Raw genomic sequence first — 26,457 nt, 5'->3', positions numbered from 1 at the left:
AGTGGCATGCCCGACCTCTCGACAACATCTTCCCAAGCAAAACAAAGAAGACAAAAGACTGAACACGCCCCATGCTCAGTGGGCACGGGGCCGTGCCCAAGTGGCAGCAGAAAAGACAAAGTCATAGAAGCTTCTATTGCCCACCACGGGGTCGTGCCCAGCGGACACGGGGGCGTGGTCAACTTCCTGCAGACGCATTTATTGAAATTGTGAATTACAATTAATGAAGAGAGAGTCAGATGGACACGGGGCCGTGCCCAGTGGACATGGGGCCATGCCCGAGCTTCTGTTCAGCATATAAATAGGAGTGTTTGGAGCTCTTGCAACTCATCCCTTGGCACACCACCTCTCTCACACTTCACCCACCACCCACCACCCACCACCATCACAACACCATCATCCACCACCATCATCCATTGTCCATCATAGAGTGTGTGGGTCGTCTCGGGATCCAAGATTGATCATAAGAGTTCTTGACAATCAAAGGCCATGTTTGCCTAAGTCTCTTATATCACTTGGTGAAGACAAGTGTTTAGTGTAATACTTTTTATTTTTAATCTTTTGCACTTTTTAATTGGTTTTGTATTAATGACTTTAATTACTAGTTTCTTATGTTGAAGGTGATTCTTCCTTATCGTTTGTCCGTGGTGTCTTGGCATTATTTTACTATCTATATAAAATAAAAGATTTTCACCATTCATATCTCCACGGTCTATATGAAGGTATGTTGGCTACCTGGTCGGGGGTTAAGGGAACGGTTTGGTAAGAGTCTTGCCATTGTTCAGTGTATAGATCCTGCAAAGGACCTGGGTCAAATTTAGTAGGACCTCCTTCAATACCTAAAGGTATTGGATGGCGGGGGTCCAAACTCTTTGATTCCCTCATAAGTTAAACTACTATTAAAACTTTAACCCGGCTATTTAGGATTGTATCCCTGCTGACTCAGACTACTTAGTCGAGGGTAACGTCGCCTTCAAAAGAGGGGCTTACCACATTATGCATTAATAACTTAATTAATTATCTTTCAATAATCCGACCCTTTAGGATTGTATCCTTGCTGACTCAAACTACTGGGTTGAGGGTAACGTCACCTTCAAAAGAGGGGCCTACTACAATAACTAAGATAATCTCTTAAACAAGTGCAAAAGTGCGAAAATAATCAAAGGTTACACTACACACGAGTCGGATCCAAGTGATTCATCTTGTCTATTTGTTTTATTTTTATTTTATTTTTCAGCATTTTAGTTAGTTTTATTTTCTTAGTTTAAAAACCTTTTTCTAACATTTTGATTTGATTAGACGTTGAGGATAAACCGGTACTAAAAGCTCTTGTGTCCTTGGACGACCTCGGTATCTTATCAACACTATACTACGTCCACGATGGGTGCACTTGCCAATATGTGTGTTTAGTGTTAGTAAATATCGTGTTTTATAAATTTAAAACTTGGCTAAAAAGTGTAAAAAGGGCTTAAAATATATACCTAAAACATATACACACTTCACGCACATCAGTCATGAATCCCGCATAAACAAAACCTATGTATCTCACAGGCATTTTTATGCTGACGTACCTATTTTTACATGTGTTTTCAGGTGCTAATGCATGATGTTGATTGTGCTTCACTTAGGCGGACTCGGGCCTTAGTGACTTAAAAGACAGTTATTATGTTATTTTAGTTTGAACTCAAAGACAATGTAAACTTTAATTTCAATAATACATAACTTTAATTACCATGGTTGCTGAAACAATAATTCTGTCGCAATTCACTCCCCGGCGTTTCCGCAACGGTTTTGTTGTTTTAACGCGACCGGGGTGTGACAAAATGGTATTAAAATGGGACGAACACCACAGGCAGGAAACAACGAGGATGAAATGAAACCTGGCGTTGTGAATTTGATGTCATTTTCTTCATGGTTCATAGCAGCCCATTCATTTATAAATGTGCATAGCGTCGATGTATCAACAACCTTATGCGTAGCACTTACACCAAGTGCCACACCTCCACACTCAAAGATGGTTAATTGAATTGTAAGAACATTGTCATGAGGTATTGTTTTCAATGGAAGAAGTTCTTTAATCGACCTAGCATTTACCTCAAGCCCAAGAATGTCTTCAAGTTTGATGTTAACTTTGGCTTGTATGAACTCAACACGTTCGTCGTTACAGTCAATGGTTTGACTTTCTTCAACAAATCTGTCGGCGAGAGGGTATAATCGTGTCAAGGTTTTTTCTAGGGATTTTTCTAGTTGATCACCAAACTTTGTGTTGGTGCATATGTCCGTCGACTTCGTCTTGTATCGAGTCTTGTGATAGGTTAGATAGATCTAGGCACGTTATACGAGAAAAACGATGAATTTGTAGGTTGTGACCACTTCGCACAAAATGGAACATGTCCATTTCGTATGAAATGGAACATGTCCATTTCGTACGAAATGGTACTGGCCAATTCGTGCGAGCCATTCCATGCGAAATGGCAGTGCCTATAAATAGTAGCCTTGGTCATTTAATTTGTAACTTTCTGATTCCGGTGCCGAGGTGCTGCCGAAGTGTCTCCAGCCTGTAAAACATTGTGAAATCAATATAAGAGACAATTAATGTGATTCTGTGTGCAAACAAGCTGAAATAACTCCGATACGTCTGTTTCCGCCTTTCGTATTGGATGAGATCTCTTCTGAAAGACTCGTTTGGTCATGTAAACGATCCTACAAGTGGTATCAGAGCTCAGGAGGAAGAGTTCTTACCATTTTTAGCTTGATTTCATCAAAAATTCTGATTTCAACTCATTCTTCTTCACATTTATCAAAATTAAACGAGATTTTACGGATAAAATGGCTTGATTTTCACATATAACACGCGAAACACTGTTTTAGCAAATCCTTGAAAGAATCAGACCTATAAAATCGACCTATAACTTGATCAATTTTGCAAAAATCTCATCAGATCGTTCGAAAATGTCTTATTTCGTGTGAATCAGAGTTTCAATTTGCACGAATTGAGTATATTTGTCACCAGATCGTTTGAATTAAAGTTTCATTTCGCACGGATTGGTACAATTTGGATCCAATTCACATGGATTGGTACCATTTGGATCCATTTCGCACGGATTGGCAAGATTTGACCCCGTTTCGTACGAAATAGCCCGCCAGGTCGCGTGAAAAAGGTTCAATTTGCTTGAAATTCATCCAATTCGTTTGAGATTTGAAAACCATTTCGTACGGATTGGTTTATTTGTCATCAGTTCGCTTGAGATCTCATTTCGTTTGAAATTGTTTAGTTTATGAAACTTTTGATACCGAATCATGGAGAACGAATTCTATAACGCGTTTGCTAGTTCGATTACTATTACTCAGAATACGATGCTAGAAAATGAAACGGCTACCATGCAAAAACCGCCTAAGCTAATGAGTATCGAGGAGTATAGTGGATGGGAGGAACGTTTTGAAAATTGGGTTCAAGCAAATTACTTAGATGCTTGGGAATGTATTGAATATCAATATATTAGACCGGTTAAGGACGACGGAGAGAAGGTTGCTATTAAAGATCTAAATGCTGATGAGAAAAAGAAATACAAAAAGTCACTTACAGTAAGCTATTAAGGAAGAAATCTTGATTTTGCTACAACACAACGGAAGTGCATTTTCAATATGGAAAGAACTAAAATCGAAGTTTGTTGGAAGTAAAGAGATGATTAAGAACAAAATTTCTCTTTTGAAGAAAGAATTTGATCTATTTCGTGGATTAAAAACTGAAAACACCAAGCAGATTATAGAAAGATATTGCAATTTGGTGATGAACATGAAGAGATTGAACATCAAGAAAGATAATGATGAATTGATTGAAAAATTGGCCGATGCGTTGCCACAAGATGTTTGGGGCACGTATCTTATGATGTTGAAAAATAAACCTGAATTTGACAAATCTAACGTTGAGCACGTTTATTGAACAACTCGAAGCTCAAGAGATGGAACAACGAAAGATAGCGAGAATGAAGGACTTTGATGGTGAACATGACATTGGTTTGTATTACAAAGGAGGTATTAGTGATAAGACCAACATTGCACCAAAGATTGAAACTGCTTTCAATGCAAAAATTTCTTCTGGAGAATCATCTCAAGGATCAATCAACAAAACTAGATTCTCTTCATATCCATCATTCGATCCAAAATTTTCAGCAACCAAGAGTGGCAAAGTACTACAATGCAACATTGCACTAAATCTTGAGAATGATCAAAATTACTCTGAAGAAGTAGCCAAAAGTCATATGTCTTTGTTGGTGACGGTGTTAGAGTCTTGTGGAAGTTTAGTTGCAGGAAGAATAGGAAATCCGATGTTGACAAAAGAGGATTACGATCAGATCGATGCTGAGGAGATGGAGTTAATGGATATAAAGTGGTGTTTGGTGAGTGTGTTTAGAAGAGCTAAAAAGTTTAAACAGATTACGGGAAGAGATGATATCCGTGATGCAAATGTTTCTACTTTAGGATTTGATAAATCTAAAGTTACTTGTTTTCGTTGCAGGGAAAAAGGGCATTTCAAGCGAGAATGCACAAACCGTGAAGCAAGTGGAGCTCAAAATCCGTTCGGCAATAATGATTATTATCGGAAAGCGATTTATCATCAAGTTGCTCAACAGTCGTATCAACAACAATCGCCACAAACGTCACATGCTAGGAAGGAGATCGAAGAGCCAAGGAAAGCTTGTTATGGTATAATAGACCAAGATGATGAAAGATTGCCAGAGGGTTTTAGCTGGGACAAATATTGTCCGGATGAAAATTTCTTAAAGGATAAAGCGTTTGTTGCTCAAATTGTTGAAGATAGTGCTGATGATTATTATGCAGAAAGAATGAAAGAATACTTAAGATTAAGAGCTCAGAAAGATGACAGTGATGAAGGTGTCCAAGTGATAAAGAAGCAGGTCAAAGAAATTTCAGCTTTCAAGATTGAAGAGGAAGCTGATGCAACAAAGATGTCTGAAAAGTGTGAAAATTGTGAAGCTGTGAAAAAGCAAAATGGCACATTGATTCATAACATGAACAGATTAAAAGAATCTTATGATGTACTAAACAAAGAGATGAATCAATACAACGAATCAAGCAGTGAACAAGCAACAGCTATGAAGACACTTCAAGGAGCGTTCATGTCGAAGCAGACAGGCATAAATCATTACATTGAGAAATGTGCTGAACTTGAACGAAAATTGGAAACCCAGAGAATAGAAACTGAAAGGGTTGACAGATTATTGAGAAGTTACTCATGTGCTTCTTATGTGATTGACAGGATTTATCCTACAGTGGAAGGCATGAAAGCGTTTGAAGAAGAAACATCTGAAGCAAAGAATTCCGAAACAAAAGAGGATACTGAAGTGAAGAATTCTGGTAAGAAACAAAATGTCAGTTATAACAAGTGTCCACCCCCGCTTGAAAATGGATATTCTCCACGAAATCCAAATTCAGAAAGAGTCAAAAAGGCAACCAACTTACAGTGGGAATCTGAGTCTTCAGATAACTTGCCAGACAACATTGATGTCACTTTCACATCATCCGACACTGATCATGAGTCCGTGTTAATAAAGAAAGTGGTCGATAAGGTGTTGGATAAAGATGAAACGGAGAAGTCAAAGTCTGAGTCTGACACTTCAAGTCCAACAGTCAAGAAGGGCAAACGGGTTTACAATAAAGATTTTCTGTTATCACAAAATAATTTGAATGATGAAACATTCAAAGTAGCATATACTTTGAATGATTCTGACAAATTATATTCTGATGAAGAATTTCCAATAAGAGGTGTCAAAACTGAAATGATCAATAAGGTTTTCAAACTAACAGAAATTAATATTTCTGAAATAAAAGATTTACATCTTTCTGAGAAACCTAAAAAATATACCTCAAGAGTTCAACAAAGGTTAAACAAGAAAAAGGGTTACAGTTCTGGTTCGAGTTTTCAAAAGAAACCAAACCATAGTGGTAATTTCAAAAAGAAAGGTTTAGGTTTTATTTCACCAGAAAATCATAAAAATGAGAAAACTTATAAACCAAAAACTGTATTTGTTTCAGGAGCAAGTTCGGAGGAAGTGAAAAAAACTCATTATGGAAGCAATCAAACAAAGAATTCCTTGCTAAGAAGCAAGAAGGAATGAAGAATGAAGCTATTCAGAAGAAGGAAAGGAGAACCTGTTATCAATGCAACAAAGTTGGTCACATTGCCTTGAACTGTCCAAAGGCAACCAACACAAAACAGGAAGTCTCTGAAAAACTCAAAGGAATAGTTGTTGATATTGAACCACCAACCGAACAATTTAAAGTTTTCAAAAATTCAAAATTTGAAGTTGGTGAAAGTTCAAGAAGTTTTTACAAAAGAAAAGCGAAGCTTAACAACCAAAAGTGGATTGTTAAGAAATCAGATGATAGTTCTAGCAATGATTCTGATTCGTCAAAATCAGAGGAGCTATTTTCTGGCGATGAATCTGACTTGTCAAAGTCAGAGGAGCCACAAGTTGAGCTAGAAAGTGAAAATTCAGTTCCGCCAATGGATGACGTCAACTTTCCACCATTGCGGACTGAAAATTTTAAACAAAAAATTGGCAAAGTTGAGATTTCAAATCAATTCTTTTCTGAAAAGAAAGAATTTGATGTTGAAAAGGCTTTTAACTCCACAATTCAAAATATTTTTGGAAAAATGATTGACAGGAAGGTCAAAGGGGTAAAGGAATTTTATGAATTGAAAAAGAGCAAACCAGATGAAGATGGTTCACCCATGTTCGTATCGTCATGGGATAGAACCTATCATGAGTAAAATCAGGACTTGCCGGAGCTCCCAAGTTGGTAATCGTGGAGCAGGAATCGGCATCATTCTTGAATATGTTTGTTTGAAAAGCCTACAAGTGGTAAAACTCGAAATTGTCATATTTCGATTTACAATGGTATGGTTGACAAGTGAACATACAAGTGTTTGTTCCTACAAGTGGTTAATCAAGGTCATTAAGTTAAACTTGATTTAACTTTCATAAAAGTGATTGAAAAACAATGTGATGAAACCCCTAACCTACAAGTGGTTTGTGTATATCAACAAAACTTATTTTCCGGAAAAACCATTTTGATCAAAATAAACTTAAGTGTTTTGAAATTATAATAGGAAAATAGTTTGTTGTAAGGGGGAGTTCTGATTGTTTACGCCGCCAAGTGGATGGAGATTTGAAGCAATTCACATCGGTTTGTCAAATTTTCGTTAAATGATTTTGTATTTTAGGGGGAGTAAGAAATTTCAGAAAATCCAAAAACATTAGAAAATAAAAAAAAAACCGACAAAAACATGAATAAAATGAAAAAGAGTTTTGTTGTGAAAAAGAGGAAATGATAGTACATCAATGGACTATCACAACACGCTAAAGAATTGGAAAGTCAAATGTGATAAACGGTCTCACTGAGGATATGCCAGCAGGTTTTTACTCATTCAGTAGATTGTTTTCGAGATATAAACCTAAATATCATTACTAACTTATCTCGTGGGAAACATCTCTCGGATATATAGGTAACCCCTGAAATCTTGTTTGAAGGGCTTTATATTTCTGACATACTAGGTCTTTGTGCGTGATGATATATGGGGTATTATACCAGGACTTCTGATTTTGTGGAAGCAATAGCCTAGTCCTCGTATAATGCTCTGCACTGCTTTAATCTTAAAGCTCACCCTCAGCATAAAAAATGATGAAACATTGAAAAATGCTAATCATGTGCTGTTGAAGAAAAGATCCCCAAACGGGACACACCTAAAGACGAGTCATCATCTCTTTGTCTGAACGGAAGTTCTAACCTGAGCTCTCATGGTCTCGCATTTACCCGTTTATAGATATCATTAGTGTACATTCACCTGTAAGACTGAATATAGGAGTCTGGATACGGGAGTATATTCTGAGGTGGGACACGCGAATAAGATTAAGTCTTTAAAACACTAATCTCGTATCTCGAAACAGTTGAACTTTGTGTGAAAATTTAAGTGGATCAGTATACTGACAATCTAAGTGAATCGTTTAGAACTTAAAATGTTTAAAGCTTAACGGTGTTAGTGATTTGTCTCAAAAACTGATATGATCCTCTTACACAAACTCACAAAAATATTGTCTGTAAATATTTCTTTACTGCTTTTCATTAAAAACAAATCCAAAAAGATTGTGTTTTAGCATAAAATTTTTAAAAATCAAAAAGATTTTATTTCATCTTATTTTCGATTTTCGACAACTGTTGTTGAAAAGCTGATTTTCAAAATTCTGAGTGCTAAACATGATAAACAACAGGTTTGGGAAAGGTTGTTTAGAAATAAGAAAAATGATATTTTTACAAGTGGTGAATCAGAGATTATAAATGTTATCATTTTGAACAATATCTACATATGGTTTATAAATTTGTCAAAATTTTAAATTGGTGAAATTTATTTTGAGGTAGAGTTTGTGCAGGCAGAAGCAGACAGATTACGAATCCTGAAAGCCATGCGAAAGCCAGGTTCCGATTCCTTTGGACTTTCAGCATGAGGATATGCAGATTTAAGCTAGGTTTCCGATCAAAAGTTTGTGAATTCCGGACTGCGATCCCAGCTTATCGAAAGGGGGAGTCTGAAGACATAAGAGCCAGATACAGATTATGGATCAACATTCAAGGGGGAGTTTGAATGTTAGAAAGCCAGGTTTAAATCTTGTGGTCCGCACAAGCTGCTGGTGCTGATGAACTTAAGGAATCAAGAGATCTGATCAAGAAAGGATAGAGACAGGTTGAGATTCTGGAAGAGGGAGAGAGAAGAAGAGATAGAGATTGTAGGATGCTTACAATGTCAGATACTTTGGAAAGAGTAAGAAGACTGATCAAGACTGAAGACTTTGAAGACTCGACACTAAAGACTTCGTCAACATCCAAGGGGGAGTCTGTTGGTGCATATATCTGTCGACTTCGTCTTGTATCGAGTTTTGTGATAGGTTAGATAGATCTAGGCATGTTATATGAGAAAATGAGGAATTTGTAGGTTGTGACCATTTCGCACGAAATGGAACATGTCCATTTCGTACGAAATGGCACTGGCCAATTCGTGTGAGCCATTCCATGCGAAATGGCAGTGCCTATAAATAGTAGCCTTGGTCATTTCATTTGTAACTTTCTGATTCCGGTGCCGTGGTGCTGCCGAAGTGTCTCCAGCCTGTAAAACACTGTGAAATCAATATAAAAGACAATTAATGTAATTCTGTGTGCAAACAAGCTGAAATAACTCCGATACGTCTGTTTCCGCCTTTTGTATTGGACGAGATCTCTTCTAAACGACTCGTTTGGTCATGCAAACGATCCTACACTTTGAGTTGTGATTGGTATTTTTGGTGAAAAAAAAAAGAACGATCGCCACATGCATGAACGGAGCAAGTTCATCAATGAAGCCTAACTTGTAGTGTTTAAGGTTTGAAGGGGTTGGACCGATGGTTTAATGAATTTGCTTAGTTGTTTTTGAGCATTCATTGGGATTTTTGTTTTTACACGTATTGTGTTCACAAGTTGATAAAATATAAAATAAGAAAGTTCTATTTATAATATAAGAATTTGTTTTATTCATTACCTTTACAAATAATGCATACTAAAAAATCCCATGTTTGTTGACTTTATTGTACATATATTCATCAATAAGTGGCAGGCGTCGTCTGGAATGAAGTTATGGTCACGTTATTTTTAGGGGATGATTGGTATATCAAAGGTTTAAGAACAAGCCGTGTACACTTATAAGAAATTTTGTCAATTCGAATTAATATATCAAGCGTTTAAGAACAAGCCTGGTACACTTATCAGAAACTTTGTCAATTTGAATTAAGGGAAAGTCATGAAAATAGTCATGTTGATCAATAGGACATTATCTTTGTTGATTTGAAAATAAGCAAACCAATAGAGAAGGATAAGTATGTAGATCCGACACCTTTTTAGCGCACATTCCGATTTTCCAACACCTATTTAGCCCATAAAAATACTCATGGGTCCACATCTCACCAAATAGTCATCCAAGAATTACTAGTGTAAAGTGTTGGCATTATTTTTGCCTTTGAGCTTAAAGAGCAGAAACTATTTTTTGTCGACACTGAAAAAGAGGGGGTGCACCAATCAAAAAGTTACAAGTGTAAAAGTACAAACACTATTTTACAAGTGTAAAAGTGCTCCCTCTGTTTCTGTGTCGACAAAAATGGTGCCTGCTCCTTGAGCTTATAGGCAAAAATAGTGTCAGCACTTTACACTTCTAACTTTTTGATTAGTTATTTGGTGAGATATGAACCCCAAGTATAATTTTTATGGGTTGACTAAAAAGGTGTCGACGACGTTCCTCTGTAGTGTGACTTGGAGAACGAGATTCAAGTGACATGGATAGTATAACAAAATGGTTATTATACAAAGCTAAACTTAAAGGCTAACTATAGGCCCAAAACAATTTGGTCCATGACATGCTTTGGATCCTTAGGAAGCCATTGTCGTTTGGTATGTTTGTATAAAGCCACTGTCGATTGGAATGATTGTAAAAAGCAATTGTCATTTCGAATGGTATAGACACTGTCATTTTAAGAGAAGTCCAACGACAATGATTTGTTTGGCATGTCACTGTCGATTAATTCCAAATGACTATCGCTTGGCCCCCATGTTCGTGTTATTTATAAATACTCGCCCGTGTCATTTGTATATTAGATGCTTGTAAGAGCACAAGAGAGGTGCGAGAGATAGAGTTATCAGAGAGCTTTTCTTGTATAAAACTGTAATGAAACTCTATCAGATTTAATACACGACCATTAACGTCTATAACTTTGTGTATTGTTCACTCTCTCGCTCAGTTTATAGATAACACTAGTGAACTAATCCTAGTCCTTTATTATCAATACACAAGTGTATACACAAGTGTAAATCAATGGCCAGGATTTGATGATGAAAATACACTAGTGTGTTTTACGATTTGATGATGTAAATCAATGGCCAGGATTTGTTCACTCAGTTCACAAATACACCAATCACCACCCTATATATATGAGTTATATTCATAAAAAGACAAAACCTTGCGTCATGGAGCGTGAAATCCCCCATTCACACCCACCACCACCATGTCGCACCCTGCAAAATCAGAGTTGGTGTGATCTTACTGGTATCTTCATTGCACAGCGGAAGTATAATGCAAAGACTTCTAGAAAGTTGAACGCTCGCTAAGTACTCGAATCCCAATGAGTTCTCCTATTCCAACTGTGCCATAATTTGAATGTATAACCTGAGAAAGAACATGCGGAAAAAAACATAATGTTGTCGAGTTCATAGTTTGTTTGAAAAAGATTTGGAATAAATCTTTTTGATAGCCGATTTAAATAATGTTGAGAAAACGTAATGAAATCATTTTCCTCGGCATGTCATTTGAAAACTTTGTATTTGTAATACTTGTTTAACCGTCATGTCCGCGTGCGGCAAAGACAACATGCCTGCATGAGCCTATAACCCACCTCGTACTAGAGAGTGCCTCGCCAAACCGTTTACTCAAGACGGTAGACTAGCAGTCGGTTATAGTTCCTATATGTAGCGAGGACTTCACTGTATAGTTTTAAGGATCCTACGACCCTTATAGTTGAGTAAAGGACAATCTAGTCCTTCTGTTCGTATGTAGGACAATCCAGTCCCAGTGTCTGTATGTAGGATAACCCAGTCCCGATGTTTGTAAGTAGGATAATCCCGTCCCATTGTTTGTATGTAGGATAACCCAGTCCTGTTGTTTGTATGTAGGACAACCCAGTCCCTAATTGTAACTACGACAATCCCGTCACTAGTCATGAAACTCATGCACGTTTCGAAAATACGCGTGTGTTTTGTAAAACCTGTATGTTTTGCATAAACCTTTCGTAAACCATTTGAGTTTGTTGAAATTCATTTGCAACATAGTTTAGCAATATGTAGTTTTCATTCATCGAAATATTGTGTACTTTTGCGAAAGTTGCATGTCTTTCTACCCCCAAAAACATTTATAAAAATGTATAACCGTAAAAAGCGGGGGTTATGAACCACTTCGATATCCTTGTGCAAAGCTAGCATAGTGTGATCCAAAATGTTGTTTCCAAAAAGTAACTCGCTAGCATGCAATCTATAACATTCCTATCAAGGAATAACTTATAAGTTTCTACTAAAATGATGTAGCTAAACTACGTGGCACCTAACTCTGCCGAATCGGTTAATGATTCAATAGGAAGATGTTAACTTGATGGAAACCATAACTATACTTGTTAAGTTCCATTTGTAGTCGGTGATAAAACACTAAGTTTTGGAAACACTTAGATTCAAGAGGTTTAGAATATATATATTTATATAAAAAATATAAATAAATTTATGGAATCGTATTAGTCGTCCCGAATGGTCATGCGTGTACGTAAACAAATGTTTGTATAAAATTTAATACACGTCGTACACTTGTAAGAAGTATTTGTACGGTTTCCCAGTAGTCGTCATGTATGTAGATAAATGTATGTAAAACAACTATATATATACATATACATATTTTCATATATACATAAACTTGGCCTCTAATAATCTCTACTAGACGTCATTGGCCATTAGCAGTCCGACCTTTTTTTATCCCCCTTGACAGTCCTACCTTTCAACTATTTTTCCTGCATCGGTCCTTAGTTAAAAAAAACTTAACGGAGTTAAATTTCTTTCTAATTACAAATTAACGTTTAAGGCTTTTGATCAGAACGAGGATACAAGTTGAATGATGTAAAACTTACCTTGAAGTTGTGCTCCAAACGACAAAAACGGTGCTTCCATTCGGGTGTTTAAACTTCCAATTAACAAAATCAAGTGGTTTAAAGCGCCGTTTTGATGTAAGTTTTACATCAATAGACTCGTTTCCTCGTTCTGATCAAAAGCCCTAAAATGTAAGTTTGTAATTCGGAAATAAACTTAACTCCGTTAAGTTTTTTTTTAACTGAGAATCGGTGGAGGAAAAATAGTTGAAAGGTGGGACCGTCAGGGGGAATAAAAAAGGGTGGGACAACCAATGGCCAATGACGTCTAGTAAGGATTATTAGAGGCAAATATCCCAATTAAATATTTAGTGAAATATTTAATTAAATGATCATTTGTGAAATAATCTATACTTTTTATAAAAGGAGAATCCTCAATGACATAAGAAAAGCTTATGTGGCAGCCATAGAGGCTGTCTAACAATTCTTTTCTTATGTCATCAATGATGAGGTGGCAGCCATAGAAGAGCCATAGTGACATCATAAAGTTTAATATTAATACACTTTAAAACTTAAAACTCTCGCCCACATCCAAATGTCAAAGGTCTGATGCCAAAAGTCTGCCCATATACAAAAGGCAAAGCTCTGCCCACATACAAAAGGCAAAGCTCTGCCTATCATTCAAAATTCAAAAGCTCAGCCACGTTCAAAATTATGGCTCCAAATTCAATATTCAAAATTATGGCTCCAGATATATAAGATATCATCTTCTTCAATCAATTAGTCTCTCTAATCCATTTCTCTCTCAATTCTCTCTCTCTAAAACTCATTTTCTCTCTCTCAAATCCAGACCAAACCACCGTATCGTGTTAATTGTATAGGAATCGGATATTAATATTGTCAAGGCTACGAACCATATTGAGCGCCCAGCAAAAGAAAAGCATATACGAGGTGAGTATCTTGTAATGTTGTTGAGGTGAAATTACCGTGTGCTTAATTATTCAGTTCATATCTGTTTGTTTCGAGTGAAATTCTGATCATATCAGAGTTTTTTCATTGATCTCTAAATATAATAAAGCAAAGCTTAAAAGGCTGAGGTGTCAACATAGCAAGCAATCCACGTTTGTTTCTCCTGAGGTGTCAACATAACAAGCTATCCACATTTGTTTCTCTTGATGTGTCAAATTTTCAGAATTTTCCTTTTTTTTAATAAATTCCAAAGTCAAACTTCAATCACATGTTGAGAGAGGTTGCCGACAAAACCTCAATCTCTTTTCCTGCAGTGAAAGCTCCATCTCTCTTCCCTGAAAACGTCCAAAACCCTACACGCTCAAACCAGCTTATCTGGTCAAACGTCAGAAAACTTCCACCTTTCCAGTTTCCTCAAACAGTTTCTCATTCAAAATTCAAATTCATTATTTCCCCAAACCAGATCTGCAAAACAATTTCCATAACCCAGAGAGAGACGAGACGACCGTTTATTTGTTGTATTCACACATTCATTCTTCACATTTTCATCTTCTCTTTGAAACCCTGATGGAAACGCCCTTGATTCAGCCAATCGATCTTCATCTATAAGTGTTTTGCTTTCGTTCAATAAATATCCTCAATCCTTCACCAAATCAAACATTCTGAGACACTTTTCACAAACCCTAAATACCTACACCATACATTTGTGTCTTCTTCGATTCACTTGCTTTTTATTCGATTCATCATTCAGTGATTTGAGGTTTGTATTATGTTATTTGTGTTTAGGGTTTTACTTTCCGTTAACTAACTATTTTTCGTATTTTAATCTGCAATCTTGATGGATTCGTTTTTTATCAGGGTTTTGCTATCCCTCTTCAATCTGTTGCCGCCAGAAGGTAAGTTAATGTTCTCCATTGTTTGTTATTTTCTCTTTAATTTGCCATCTCTTAATCCACCCATTCATCTCTTCAACAATTAAGGTTTTTGTTTCCCTCTTCTTAATGTTGCTACATTTAAGGTTGTTTTTTCGATATAATTTTTACCTTAATTATTTGTGTTCCCAATTTGTATTGTATTTGTAGTACAAGTATGATGAATTGTAGAATAATTTGTAGTTTTATGGTTATTATATTTGCTTGAAATGAATCTGATATGTTTTGATCCTTTTGTGGTGAATTTCAATGTGTTGAATAGTTGCATACCACCTGTTCAATGAAATGTCTGTAAGAGATTTGAATTGATTTGTGTAATAGAGTTATAGAGAGATGTTTCTATTGAGGTTGAAATGAAATGGGATTGAAATTTAGGTTATTTTTAACTTTAATAACAATAAGTGGAGCTACATTTTGATTGTTAATGACTGTAAGAAGTTTTTTATTTTGTGTGAAACGTAAATGCTAAAAAATGTTATCCCACCTGTCACTGCCCATTCTTGTAAAGGATAGTAAATCGTAACAGGTTCAGTGGTTTGTTTGCAACAAAATCAAAGTACTCCATGTGAAATGTCAGTGACTTCTGTTTGCTAGAAACATCATAATCACAATCGTTTTGGGTATTGATGGTGGAGGAGCTATGGGTGGTGGTGATGTGATGGCAGTGTGGTGGTGCTATGGGCGGTGGTGGCAGATTGTATATAGAGATAGTTTGTAGAGAAAGAGAGAGTTGAGGGAAGGAGATGGGGTTTTTGATTATTTATATAAGTGTTTAGTGTAAAATGATCAAAATGTCCTTATGTGGGGTTCATTTTTTTAAATTTAACCATTAAATGGGCTAAAGGACATAACTTGCAAGAAATAAATGTACTAATAGTATGTTTAAAAAAAAACTAAAAGACCTAACTATGGAAAAGAATGTAATTACTATAAGTAAAAAAAAATCTATTATAATGTTAAATTATTATTAATTAGTGGTATATGAATTGTATTAAATTTCCAAGCTATGAATTCTTAAAAAACAAGAATTCATGTTGAAAATGGAAGGTAATGTAATTTTTTGTTAGTTACTATTGGAGATTTATCAAGTGAGTGAGAATTTAATATGTTAGATGATACGATCATAAGGCTAGATGTATGTTCGTGGCAAAAGAAGTATGAAATTTTCATTTATTTCTTGTGAAGGTTGGACATGCATCCGTGTAATAATTTTTCTTTTTCTTACTGTATTGAACTAACTAAAGTATTCCTACGGCGAATGCAGGAGCTATTTCATTTAAAGATGGAATGTAAATTGAGCTTCAAAACTAAGAATTGCAATTTTACATAAGCTCAAAATGCTCCGGAGGTCGCCCACAGTCGAGGAATAAGAGGTTGAAGAAAAATACACTTACATATAGATAGCACATGTGAAGAATCTTTTAATCCGCAAAAGTGTTATTGTATTCTTTTAAACTGTTCTTTACTTATTTTCCTAATAAGAAGATGATGATAATTGAAAAAATCTAGAGTAGTTTTAGTGTGCCTTAATGATGATAGTTGGAATGGAGTGAACCATTTATTTTTGTTGGTTTTGCGTCTTATATTATGTCTTTCATAATATATAATTTAATAAAACATTAAGCGTCACGTAGCGGTCACGTTAGCAAGGCGGCGCTGTAAGAAAAACACGTGTAGAAAGGACGTTAAAGTGGTGTTTTTAAAAAAAAAAATCAAAACCCAATAAAATGTTAGTATTAAGAGGTAATCCAATTATAAGAAATCATATATATAAAATTCTTTTGTAAATATAAATTTTCATAAAACAACTCATAACCCGTGAAGCTCACGGGTATATAACCTAGTTTCGTATATATCTGTACACTCGCTGCAGAAAAGTTTCATTCAGTGCAGAATTGGTCGTCCGCAGAACTGATCTGAAACGTCTGTTCATTCATAGAAAGTCACTGTAGAATCAGTTCGCTGCTGTGATTATTTTGTTCGCGCAAATTAGTTCGAAATACTTTTGGTGTCACTGCAGAATCGTTTTGATTACTGAATTCAGCCACTGCAGAATCACAGAAATCAGTTTTTTTCCCGTGTGTTGCCGAACCTGTTTCAAACAGCTGCAAAATTAATATTCCTCGAATTTTATGCGCAGAACTCCATCTGGTTTTAACTTCATCTGCAGATCGATTAAAGCTGTTCATTTGAAGATTACATCCGCAGATTTTAAATCCATCCGCTTAAAACAGTCCTTCGCAGAATCTGTTTATCTATTCAGTGTTTAATCAATACACATCTGTTGAAATCTAATCTGATTCGGGAGTTTGTTTGCTATTCAGTGTTTAATCAACTCAGTTTATCAAATGTTGGATGTGCACGTTAATTAACATATACCTTTAAACCAAAACTATTCTATTGTTCTTGAAAATCAACGATTTATATGTTTATACCACTATTTTTTTGTTTTATTCACTGGGTATCTATGAATTCTTCATTTTTCTTATACCCAAAACAAGTATATTGATTGTAGATTAGTTTTAACTGCAAAACAGAGTTTTGTTAGTCAAGAGTGGGATGCCGGTTTCGCCATTCAAGCTCTATTGGCTACTGATCTTACCGAAGAAATCGGCTCTACTTTGATGAAAGGGCATGAATTTATTAAAGCTTCACAGGTCTCTAAAGCTCTGATACATTATCTTAGTTAATTGTATTTTTTACTTAATAGTTTTTTTTTTTTAAATAAAAATTTTTTCATTTATTTAAATATAACCAGAAAACTTGTTAAGTTACATCAAAACAGAAGGTAGACGAGCAACAAGCTGCGCCGCCAACCCTTTCTGAATTACATCAAAAACTTAATAGTTGTTGATTATTTATTAAATATGTTGTGCAGGTTAAAGACAATCCTTCCGGTGACTTCAAAAGCATGCACCAGCATATTTAAAGGGTCGTGGACCTTTTCGGATCAAGATCATGGATGGCAAGTTTCAGACTGTACCGCGGAGGCATTGAAGGTATATAATATATATAAAGTTTATATAAAAGTGCATAATCATATTATTAAAAATGCCTCTCTATATGATCTACTTACTGTCTACCTATATTCGTCCCAGTGTTGCCTTCTATTTTCAACAATGCCACCAGAAATTGTTGGCGAGAAAATGCAACCCGCGCAACTGTATGATGCTGTCAACATAATACTTTCCTTATAGGTCAGTGTACATTACTACAAGAAAATTTATAAATATACCAAAATTATAATACATACAAGGCACCTTCCGGTTCTAACGAGTTATAACTGACGAAAATATAGAGCAAAAACGGTGGACTAGCCGCATGGGAACCAGCAGGATCATCAGATTGGCTAGAGGTATATATCTAAGCAAAAACGGTCAATATAATTTACCATTTCCATACATTATATATTTATATATATAGGGTAAGGTTCCAGCGTGAACAACCTCCAAGAGTGAACTGCGTGAACAAATCTTGACCGCTGATTAATATGATTTTGATTATTTAATGGGGTGGCATGATTGTAATTAATAGGTTAGATTTTATTGTTTTATTAAAATTAAAAGGGTAGAAGTGTAATTATATTATTTTGCTTATTTAAAACTAGGAAAGAAAATTATTTCCAATAATAAGAGAGTAAATCCCGTAAATATACCAAGTATTATACACATGTGTACTATCGTGTTGGAATGTATAGAACAGTAGAACACAGCAATACACATGTGTACTACGGAGCTAAGACAACAATGTTGCGGGTCACATGTGTGCTATACCATGTATTATACACATGTGTACTATCGTGTTGGAATGTGTAGAACACGGCAGTACACATGTGTACTACGGAGCTAAGAGTTATACACAATAAAAAAGATGACTGAAATGGCATGAATTTATGAAAGCTTCACAGGTCTCTAAAGCTCTTATACATTATCTTAGTTAATGTATTTAAAGGGTCGTGGACCTTTAAATACATTAACTAAGATAATGGATGGCAAGTTTCAGACTGTACCGCATATTTAAAGGGTCGTGGACCTTCCGGTGACTTCAAAAGCATGCACCAGCATATTTAAAGGGTCGTGGACCTTTTCGGATCAAGATCATGGATGGCAAGTTTCAGACTGTACCGCGGAGGCATTGAAGGTATATAATATATATAAAGTTTATATAAAAGTGCATAATCATATTATTAAAAAAGCCTCTCTATATGATCTACTTACTGTCTACCTATATTCGGTCCCAGTGTTGCCTTCTATTTTCAACAATGCCACTAGAAATTGTTGGCGGGAAAATGCAACCCGCGCAACTGTATGATGCTGTCAACATAATACTTTCCTTATAGGTCAGAGTACATTACTACAAGAAAATTTATAAATATACCAAAATTATAATACATACAAGGCACCATCCGGTTCTAACGAGTTATAACTGACGAAAATATAGAGCAAAAACGGTGGACTAGCCGCATGGGAACCAGCAGGTTCATCAGATTGGCTAGAGGTATATATCTAAGTCATAAAAATAATATTTGTTTTCTAAGATACAAAATTCAATATTGTACTCAACGTATTCTTTTGTTCGATATCAGATTCTCAATCCTACTGAGTTCTTTGCGGACATCGTCATTGAGCACGAGTAAGACGTCAATATAATTTACCATTTCCATACATTATATATATATATATAGGGAGAAGATCATGCGAGAACCACCTCTTATTGTGAGAACCGCGAGAACCAATGTGAACACACCAAAAATGCCTAAAAATAGCTAAAAATCACACAAATTTTTTTTTTTAATATTTTTTATATAAAAATCGCTACTTTTCGAAGCCAAAAAAAAAATTTTTTTTTTTTAAAAATTTTTTTTTCGCCACTAAAAGTAGCGATTTGAGCATAAAAAATTATTAAAAAAAAAAAATTTAGATTTTTTTTTATTTTTTTTATATTTTTTTAGGTTTTTTGGGGGTTTAGTTTTTAGTATTTTAGCTTGGGGTGGGGGGGGGGGGGTTTAGGTTTTTTTTGGGGGGGGGGGGTGGGGGTTGGGTTTTTTTTAGGTTTTTTTAGCTATTTTAGGTTGTGTTCACATTGTTTCTCAAGGTTCTCACAATAAGGGTGGTTCTCGCATGAGCCCCTCCCTATATATATATATATATATAGGGAGCCGCTAGAATGAAAACCACCTCGAGTTGTAAGAACCGCGAGAACTACACCCCACGGGTGGGCGTTCACCACGATTTTTTTTTTTTACAACTAGATGTGTAAATTATAAACACAGCTGTAAAAAAAAAAATTTTAAACGCCGCGACCGGGGGGTAGTTTTTTACACCACAAGTTTGGTAAAAAAAAAGAAAAAACAAAAAAAATTAAAAACACCAAACTTGTGGTGTAAAAAACTACCCCCTCGGCCGCGGCGTTTAAATTTTTTTTTTTACGGCTGTGTTTATAATTTACACATCTAGTTGTAAAAAAAAAATCGTGGTGAACGCCACCCGTGGGGTGTAGTTCTCGCGGTTCTTACAACTCGAGATGGTTTTCATTCTAGCAGCCCCCTATATATATATATATATATATATATATATATATATATATATATAGGGTAAGGTTCATGCGAGAACCACCCTTATTGCGAGAACCGCGAGAACCAATGTGAACAGGGGGCAATTTTGTAAATACATAAAACTTGTAAATTAGTCGCTCCTCCTCTCCCTGCATCTGTACTACTGGACTTCAAACAAAAACTAAATCACAATCTATCAAGAAATCACGTCCGACAATCCCACAAGCATCATCAATATGCGATTCATCACAGCGATTTACAAAAAATCAAGTTCGACGCTCCACAATATCAGTAGTTCATCATCAAACTTCATCGTATGTTCGATATTAGTGCAAAAAGAACATAATCATCGATTTCACATTCCTCTTCGATTCGAAATTAGGGCAAAACGACCATAATCATCAAGATTTGTTGTACAGATAGGGATAATTTGAAGAACATATGTCGTTTAATGGAATCGCGTCTAACGGAATCACGTCTAACGGAATCACGATTCGTTGTTGCACCGTTCTGTGAATTTGTAAGTTCATACACTTTGTTTTGTAGTCGTATGTGACAATACAACTCTTAATCATCGATTCAGATATGTTATTATGTGATTATGACACTTAAACAGTCGTTTCATACCTGTTTCATATCTGCAATATTGAATTGTGTTATATATATGATTTTTTGAGTGAACAGGGGCGAATGTTGTGATAGAACTATATGTATTGGGGTAGTTATGTGTTTGTTCATGTAGTTTTTCTTGATGAATAATGTTACGTGAATAATGCTAGATATGATGGGCAACACACAACTTGATTTGGTAAGCGTTAGGGTTTTTTTTACTGAACTATAACTGTTGATAAGTTATGTCATGTCGATGCACATGTGCATAGCTATAGTTATGCACATGTGCATATTTTGACAAGATATGCTTACACGGAACAGGATAATAAGGTAATGTTGTGATCTATATAGATATGCACATGTGCATATTTTCTAACAGAAACAGAACAAGATAATTAGGTAATGTTGTGATCTATATAGATATGCACATGTGCATATTTTCTAACCGAACAGGCTTACACAGAACATGTCGATTAGGTATAATTGTGTGATATATAGTTATGCACATGTGCATATCTTGACAGAATATGATTACACATAACAGGATGATAAACTAAATTTGTGATCTATATAGTTATGCACATGTGCATAAATTGTTATAATAGGTTAATATGCACCTGTGCATAGTTTGCAATAATAGTCTAACAAGGTAGATAATGTTGATGCATATGACTTTGATCTATATGGTTATGCACAGTTATGCTAACATGTATTTCATCTTGGAATATGTTAATAAGGTATAATTGTGTGATATATAGTTATGCACATGTGCATAGATTGTCAGAATATGTTAATATGCACATGTGCATAATTTATCAACATAGGTTCTTAAGGTATTTAATGTTTATGCACATGTATATAATGATGCACGTGTGCATATCTTATATGTTGATCATAAATTAATGTTGATACACATGCTCATTGTAGATCATCTATGGCAAAAAAATACACGGATTAACAGATGATAGAGTTAAGCATATGTTAGACGAAGAGGCGTTGAAGCAATAGGAATGCTGGGGTGTGCTCAACAACTGGAAAAGGAACAGGCAATATGATGTTATGGATGTTAGATGTGGGTGATTCAAGGATCGAAACTGTTGGGGCGGATACGTGAAATGTTGTCTGTGTGAAGATGGCGATGAAACAGCTGAACACCTTCTTTGTTCGTGCAGGGTCTGGTATCACATCAGTCAGTGGTGCAAGGTGAGTCCTTTTATCCTGTTTTTGGTTAAAGATATCATAATTGACTCTGAGTATTGCAATCTGGATAGAGAAGTGAAAGTTGCTTTACATGGCATTATGTTCATGACAAGATGGTGTATATGGTTAGCCAGGAACAATAAAAGGTTCTTGGAAACTCAAGTTAAACCTGGAGAGATTATCCGTAATATTAAGCCCATCGGTTTTTATGGTATAAGAATCGGTCCAAAAATAGGTCCGTAAGTTGGAAAAGTGGTGTAGTTTCGATATAAGGTAGCTGCTAGTCTCCGGTCTTTAGGTTCTTGTGTTGAGTTGTTTTACGTTTTGATGTAGTGGTTTGTTCGACCGCCTCTGTTTTGGATGTTGGCTTCTGTGAATAACATTTACATTTAAAAAAAAACTTATGCACATGTGCATAGTTTGTCATAATGGTTTTGTTGCTAGTTAATGTTAAATATGATTGGTGGTATTACGAAATTTGATTGGTAAGGGTTAAGTTTTGTTATTGAAATAAACCTGTTGATAAGGTCAGTCATGTTAATGCACATGTGCATAGTTATGCACATATGCATATTTTGTCAGATTAAGTTAATATGAATGTATTAAGGCATATGCACACGTGCATTATTACCTTAAAACATAAACATTGTACATATTGTATGTAATATGTTTATTTCACATGTGCATACATGAAATAATTAATGTAAAATATGTAATGTATGCAGGAAAAAATTATTCGAAACTGCTCATGGATTGACAACAAAGGCGTATTTGATTAATAGGTTAACGGATGAAAAATACCAGGGAAAATGATGGACGAAGAGGCGCTGAAACAAGAGGAGTGTTGGAAGATAGTTATGAAATGGAAAGAAGATCAGAAGGTGTGAGGTTGTGAACTAATGCGAATGTTATGTAGGTAGTTTGTGGATATGCAATTTATAAAGACATTTTTTTTGTTTTCTTGATGTCTTTTGATTGTAATATGTGGGTAGTTTTTTACGATAATGGTTGATATAAGAAGTTTGACGTATACGATGTCTTATATGGTGGTTGATGGGTTAAAACTTTATTTGATTGTTCAGGTATATTGGTATGTTTGTTAATATTCGATGTATTATGTTGTTTGGTATAGAAAATGTTGGTATTGTACATGTGCAAAGTTTGATATAGCATATCATATTACGGATGTGGTACCCTATTACGTATGGGGTACCACATTGCATATGATTATGTATATGTAAAGGAAAACGAATTACATGTAGTTAATATATTCATGTATGCACATGTGCATTGGTCGAAACAATAACAATATGTAGTGAAACATTAAACATGTATGCACATGTTTATTGTTTGAAACAATTACCATGTGAGGAGAAACAGTAAATATGTATGCACATGTGCATTTTTCAAAACAGTAACCATGTTGGTAATATTTGTTAGGTGGTCAATAATGAAATTACATACGCTTATGTATAATAAGTAATTTAATTGATATCAAAGTATCATGATCACAATCATAACATATGAATACGTATACAGACAGTGCAAAATGTTTGTAAACAAAAAGAATAATGATTAGAAACTATTTGTCATTATATATAGGATAATCAAGAATCGTTGAATGTTTTATGACGCCTGGATGAATGTCTACGAGGTTACTCAGGTTCATATATATATGCAGGGTCTTTAGCATCATCATCAACATCTTCATCAGTATCATTGGATTCAACGTACTCCCAACTGTTAAACGTACTGTTTATAATAGGGATGTATGCAGCATCAACATCGGGTATCCAATATGGTGTGCTATTAGGTGTAGAAGTCGTAATTGTTCCTGTATAAAGAAAAAAAGAGAAAAGCATATAAGATTATGATTAATATGGTATATGGTAGATGGTGTGTATACGCACGATGTATAAATGTTTAATATTTTTTTTGGTGATGAGTATGGGGTGTTGGTAATGTGATGCACATGTGCATAATTATGTACTGATGGTTAACAGTTTATATGTGATGATTATGGATTGTTGGCACATGTGCATGTTCATGATAATGATGGTTAACAGTTTACGGATGACGAGTATGGGTGTTATCAACATAATGCACATGTGCATGATCAGTGACGAGTATGGGTGTTATCATCATAATACCTTTAGTCACAAATCGAATGAATTGCAACTCTTGATGTTCTGTATTTGTAGGTGTATTGTGACTGTCAAGTGTATTATCAGCAGATGGACCAACCACCACCGTAACCACCATTGTCCCCAAGCCCGATAATGGCGGTATTCAGCTCTCCTCTAACATGAGCAGGAACTGTCACAGTAGCTCTACGCACTAAGAGTGAATTTGGTGATGCTGACATGGCATTTGTAGAACGGTTAAATCCCACGGGTTGGTTTCCTGGGAGAGACATTACCGTAGGGCCTGCTTGGGTGACATTTGGGGCTGAGAGTTGCGGACCAGGAGACGCAGCCGAATTGTTGGAATTAGTTGGTCCGGCTGATGGTTGACCACCATCGAAATTCGGGTCTAAACCGTTCAACTCCTGAGCAACATGTTCCATGATGAAGGGCCGAAACTGTGGACAGGGTAAAGAACCTCCAACTGTAGGACCTCCTTTCGGTGGCGTTGCAGGTTGCAACCAAACTTGATCACCCGCAAAGCACCTCATGTTAACCGCAAAATATTTCCAGTATATTATCCGAATCCAATACGGGCCACGAAGAACAAACGACACATCAATCGGTAACAGAGTACTAGGAACGATTCCCATGCCACCTCCGCTAGCCACAGTAGAAGCAGTTAACATGGCAGATGCACCAGGGTTTCCACCAGGACCCGTACCGGGACCATAGACATGACCAACATTTGGGTTTGTACCATTTGGCATTTGCCCATTAACATTTGCTCTTGATAGTGTCGGGATAGATGAAGCCGCACCAGAAACTGCAGAAACCGGAGCAGCCCATGCAGGACGTGTTGCAGCATCAAGAGCATGCAAAGGTCCTGCTGTCAGACGAATGCAGTCCAAAAGAGATGAAACTTCCGTCCCATTGATAAAATCCTCGAGAAACTGAAAAAAAAAACAGAACTTTAAGCAATCAATCAATCAATCAAAAGTTTAATACCTGATAGAAGGATAAAACTATCTGAGTTTTCGCAGATTAGTACTGAAACATTCTTTTGCATGATTAGAGGCTTACACTTATTAAAATTTAACAGAAAGTAGACTTTTAATCTAATTTGCAACATAATGCACATGTGCATATGATTTAATACCATATCATTTACAATCAACATAATGCACATGTGCATATAATTTAATACAACATCATTACAGTAAGTATAATGCACATGTGCATAACAGTTAATACAATATCATTTACAAAGTATATACATCAGTCAACATAATACATTTAGTCACAAATTGAATGAATTGCAACCAGTAGATGTGGTGTTACCAGTAGATGCAGTGTCAACTGATAATGATTGATCAGGTAAATTAGCAGTCTCAGAGCCTACGTTGCCTGGTGTAAACATGGAATCAAACGTCTGTATTTCAAACCCATGAAAGGTGTGTCGATTTGCAACTGTTGTAAACACAGGATTGCAACTTTCATTTGGATTAACTGCAGGTAAGGTATTGACATCAACATCAGATGGACCCACGGCAGAAATAGGATTGAAATTGACATCAGATGGGCCAAAAAAACCAGAATCGGGATGTGGATTGTATGCAGACAATGTTGTATGATGATCATCAGATGCCGTAGGTTCAACTCCAACACGAGATGAGTCAGACAAAGCCATGTGTAGCCGAAATCAGTATACAAACGCCGAAATCAGTATCCCAATTGAATCCCCTGTAAGATGTGTATATCGCCGCCTATCGCCGCCGTGAATCTAGAGAGATTAGTCACCGCCGAAGATCTCCGTCGCTGATTATGAAAAATCTCCAGCGAAACCCTAGAATGTAAATGACGATAGTGAACAGGGGATGAAATAAGAGGAGTGCGTGTTTTTTATTAGATGTCACTTAATTACAAATTTGCCATGTGTTCACATTGGTTCTCGCGGTTCTCGCAATAAAGGGTGGTTCCTAACAGATCTTTATCCTATATATATATATATACATATATATATATATATATATATATATATATATATATATATATATATATATAATCTACACGGTTAATTTGAATTTTCAAGATACTTCTAAAATTTGTTGATCAGGTATGTTGAGTGCACATCATCATCAATCCAGGCCCTTGTGTTGTATAAGAAGTTATACCCCGGGCATAGAAGGAAAGAGATCGAAAATTTCCTTACGGGTGCAAGTGGATACCTAGAGAAGACATCTTTTAGACATCTTTTATTAACTTTGTTAGCCATCTTTTATATGTACTTCTAGTTGTCTTTAGCTATAATAGATAACACGTTTTGGTACAATATCTATACATGT

The 26,457-nt window shown here is 35.7% G+C and overlaps 1 protein-coding gene, 2 long non-coding RNA genes and 1 pseudogene across 3 annotated transcripts; 3 read left to right on the top strand and 1 right to left on the bottom strand.

Moving 5' to 3' along the window:
* Positions 1-13,900: 13,900 nt before the first annotated feature.
* Positions 13,901-16,188, top strand: LOC110911642. The gene is made up of 3 exons (XR_002577219.2): positions 13,901-14,451; positions 14,550-14,587; positions 15,888-16,188. It is a non-coding gene; the product is annotated as an uncharacterized LOC110911642 (long non-coding RNA).
* A 906-nt stretch (positions 16,189-17,094) lies between these two features.
* On the top strand, positions 17,095-26,406 carry LOC110886671 (annotated as a pseudogene).
* Positions 20,265-23,015, top strand: LOC110911633. Its single transcript, XR_002577206.2, has 3 exons — positions 20,265-20,697; positions 21,717-21,992; positions 22,715-23,015. It is a non-coding gene; the product is annotated as an uncharacterized LOC110911633 (long non-coding RNA).
* On the bottom strand, positions 24,428-26,042 carry LOC110911617. Its single transcript, XM_022156245.2, has 2 exons — positions 25,454-26,042; positions 24,428-25,065 (listed from the first exon to the last, which is right to left on the bottom strand). Exons 1-2 carry the CDS (start codon positions 25,800-25,802, stop codon positions 24,980-24,982), a joined length of 435 nt encoding a protein of 144 aa, XP_022011937.1. The 5' UTR covers positions 25,803-26,042; the 3' UTR covers positions 24,428-24,979.
* Positions 26,407-26,457: the final 51 nt, after the last annotated feature.

Source organism: Helianthus annuus, chromosome 2 (assembly GCF_002127325.2).
Source record: "Helianthus annuus cultivar XRQ/B chromosome 2, HanXRQr2.0-SUNRISE, whole genome shotgun sequence".
NCBI lineage: Eukaryota > Viridiplantae > Streptophyta > Magnoliopsida > Asterales > Asteraceae > Helianthus > Helianthus annuus.
This window is presented reverse-complemented; position numbering and strand designations above follow the sequence as displayed.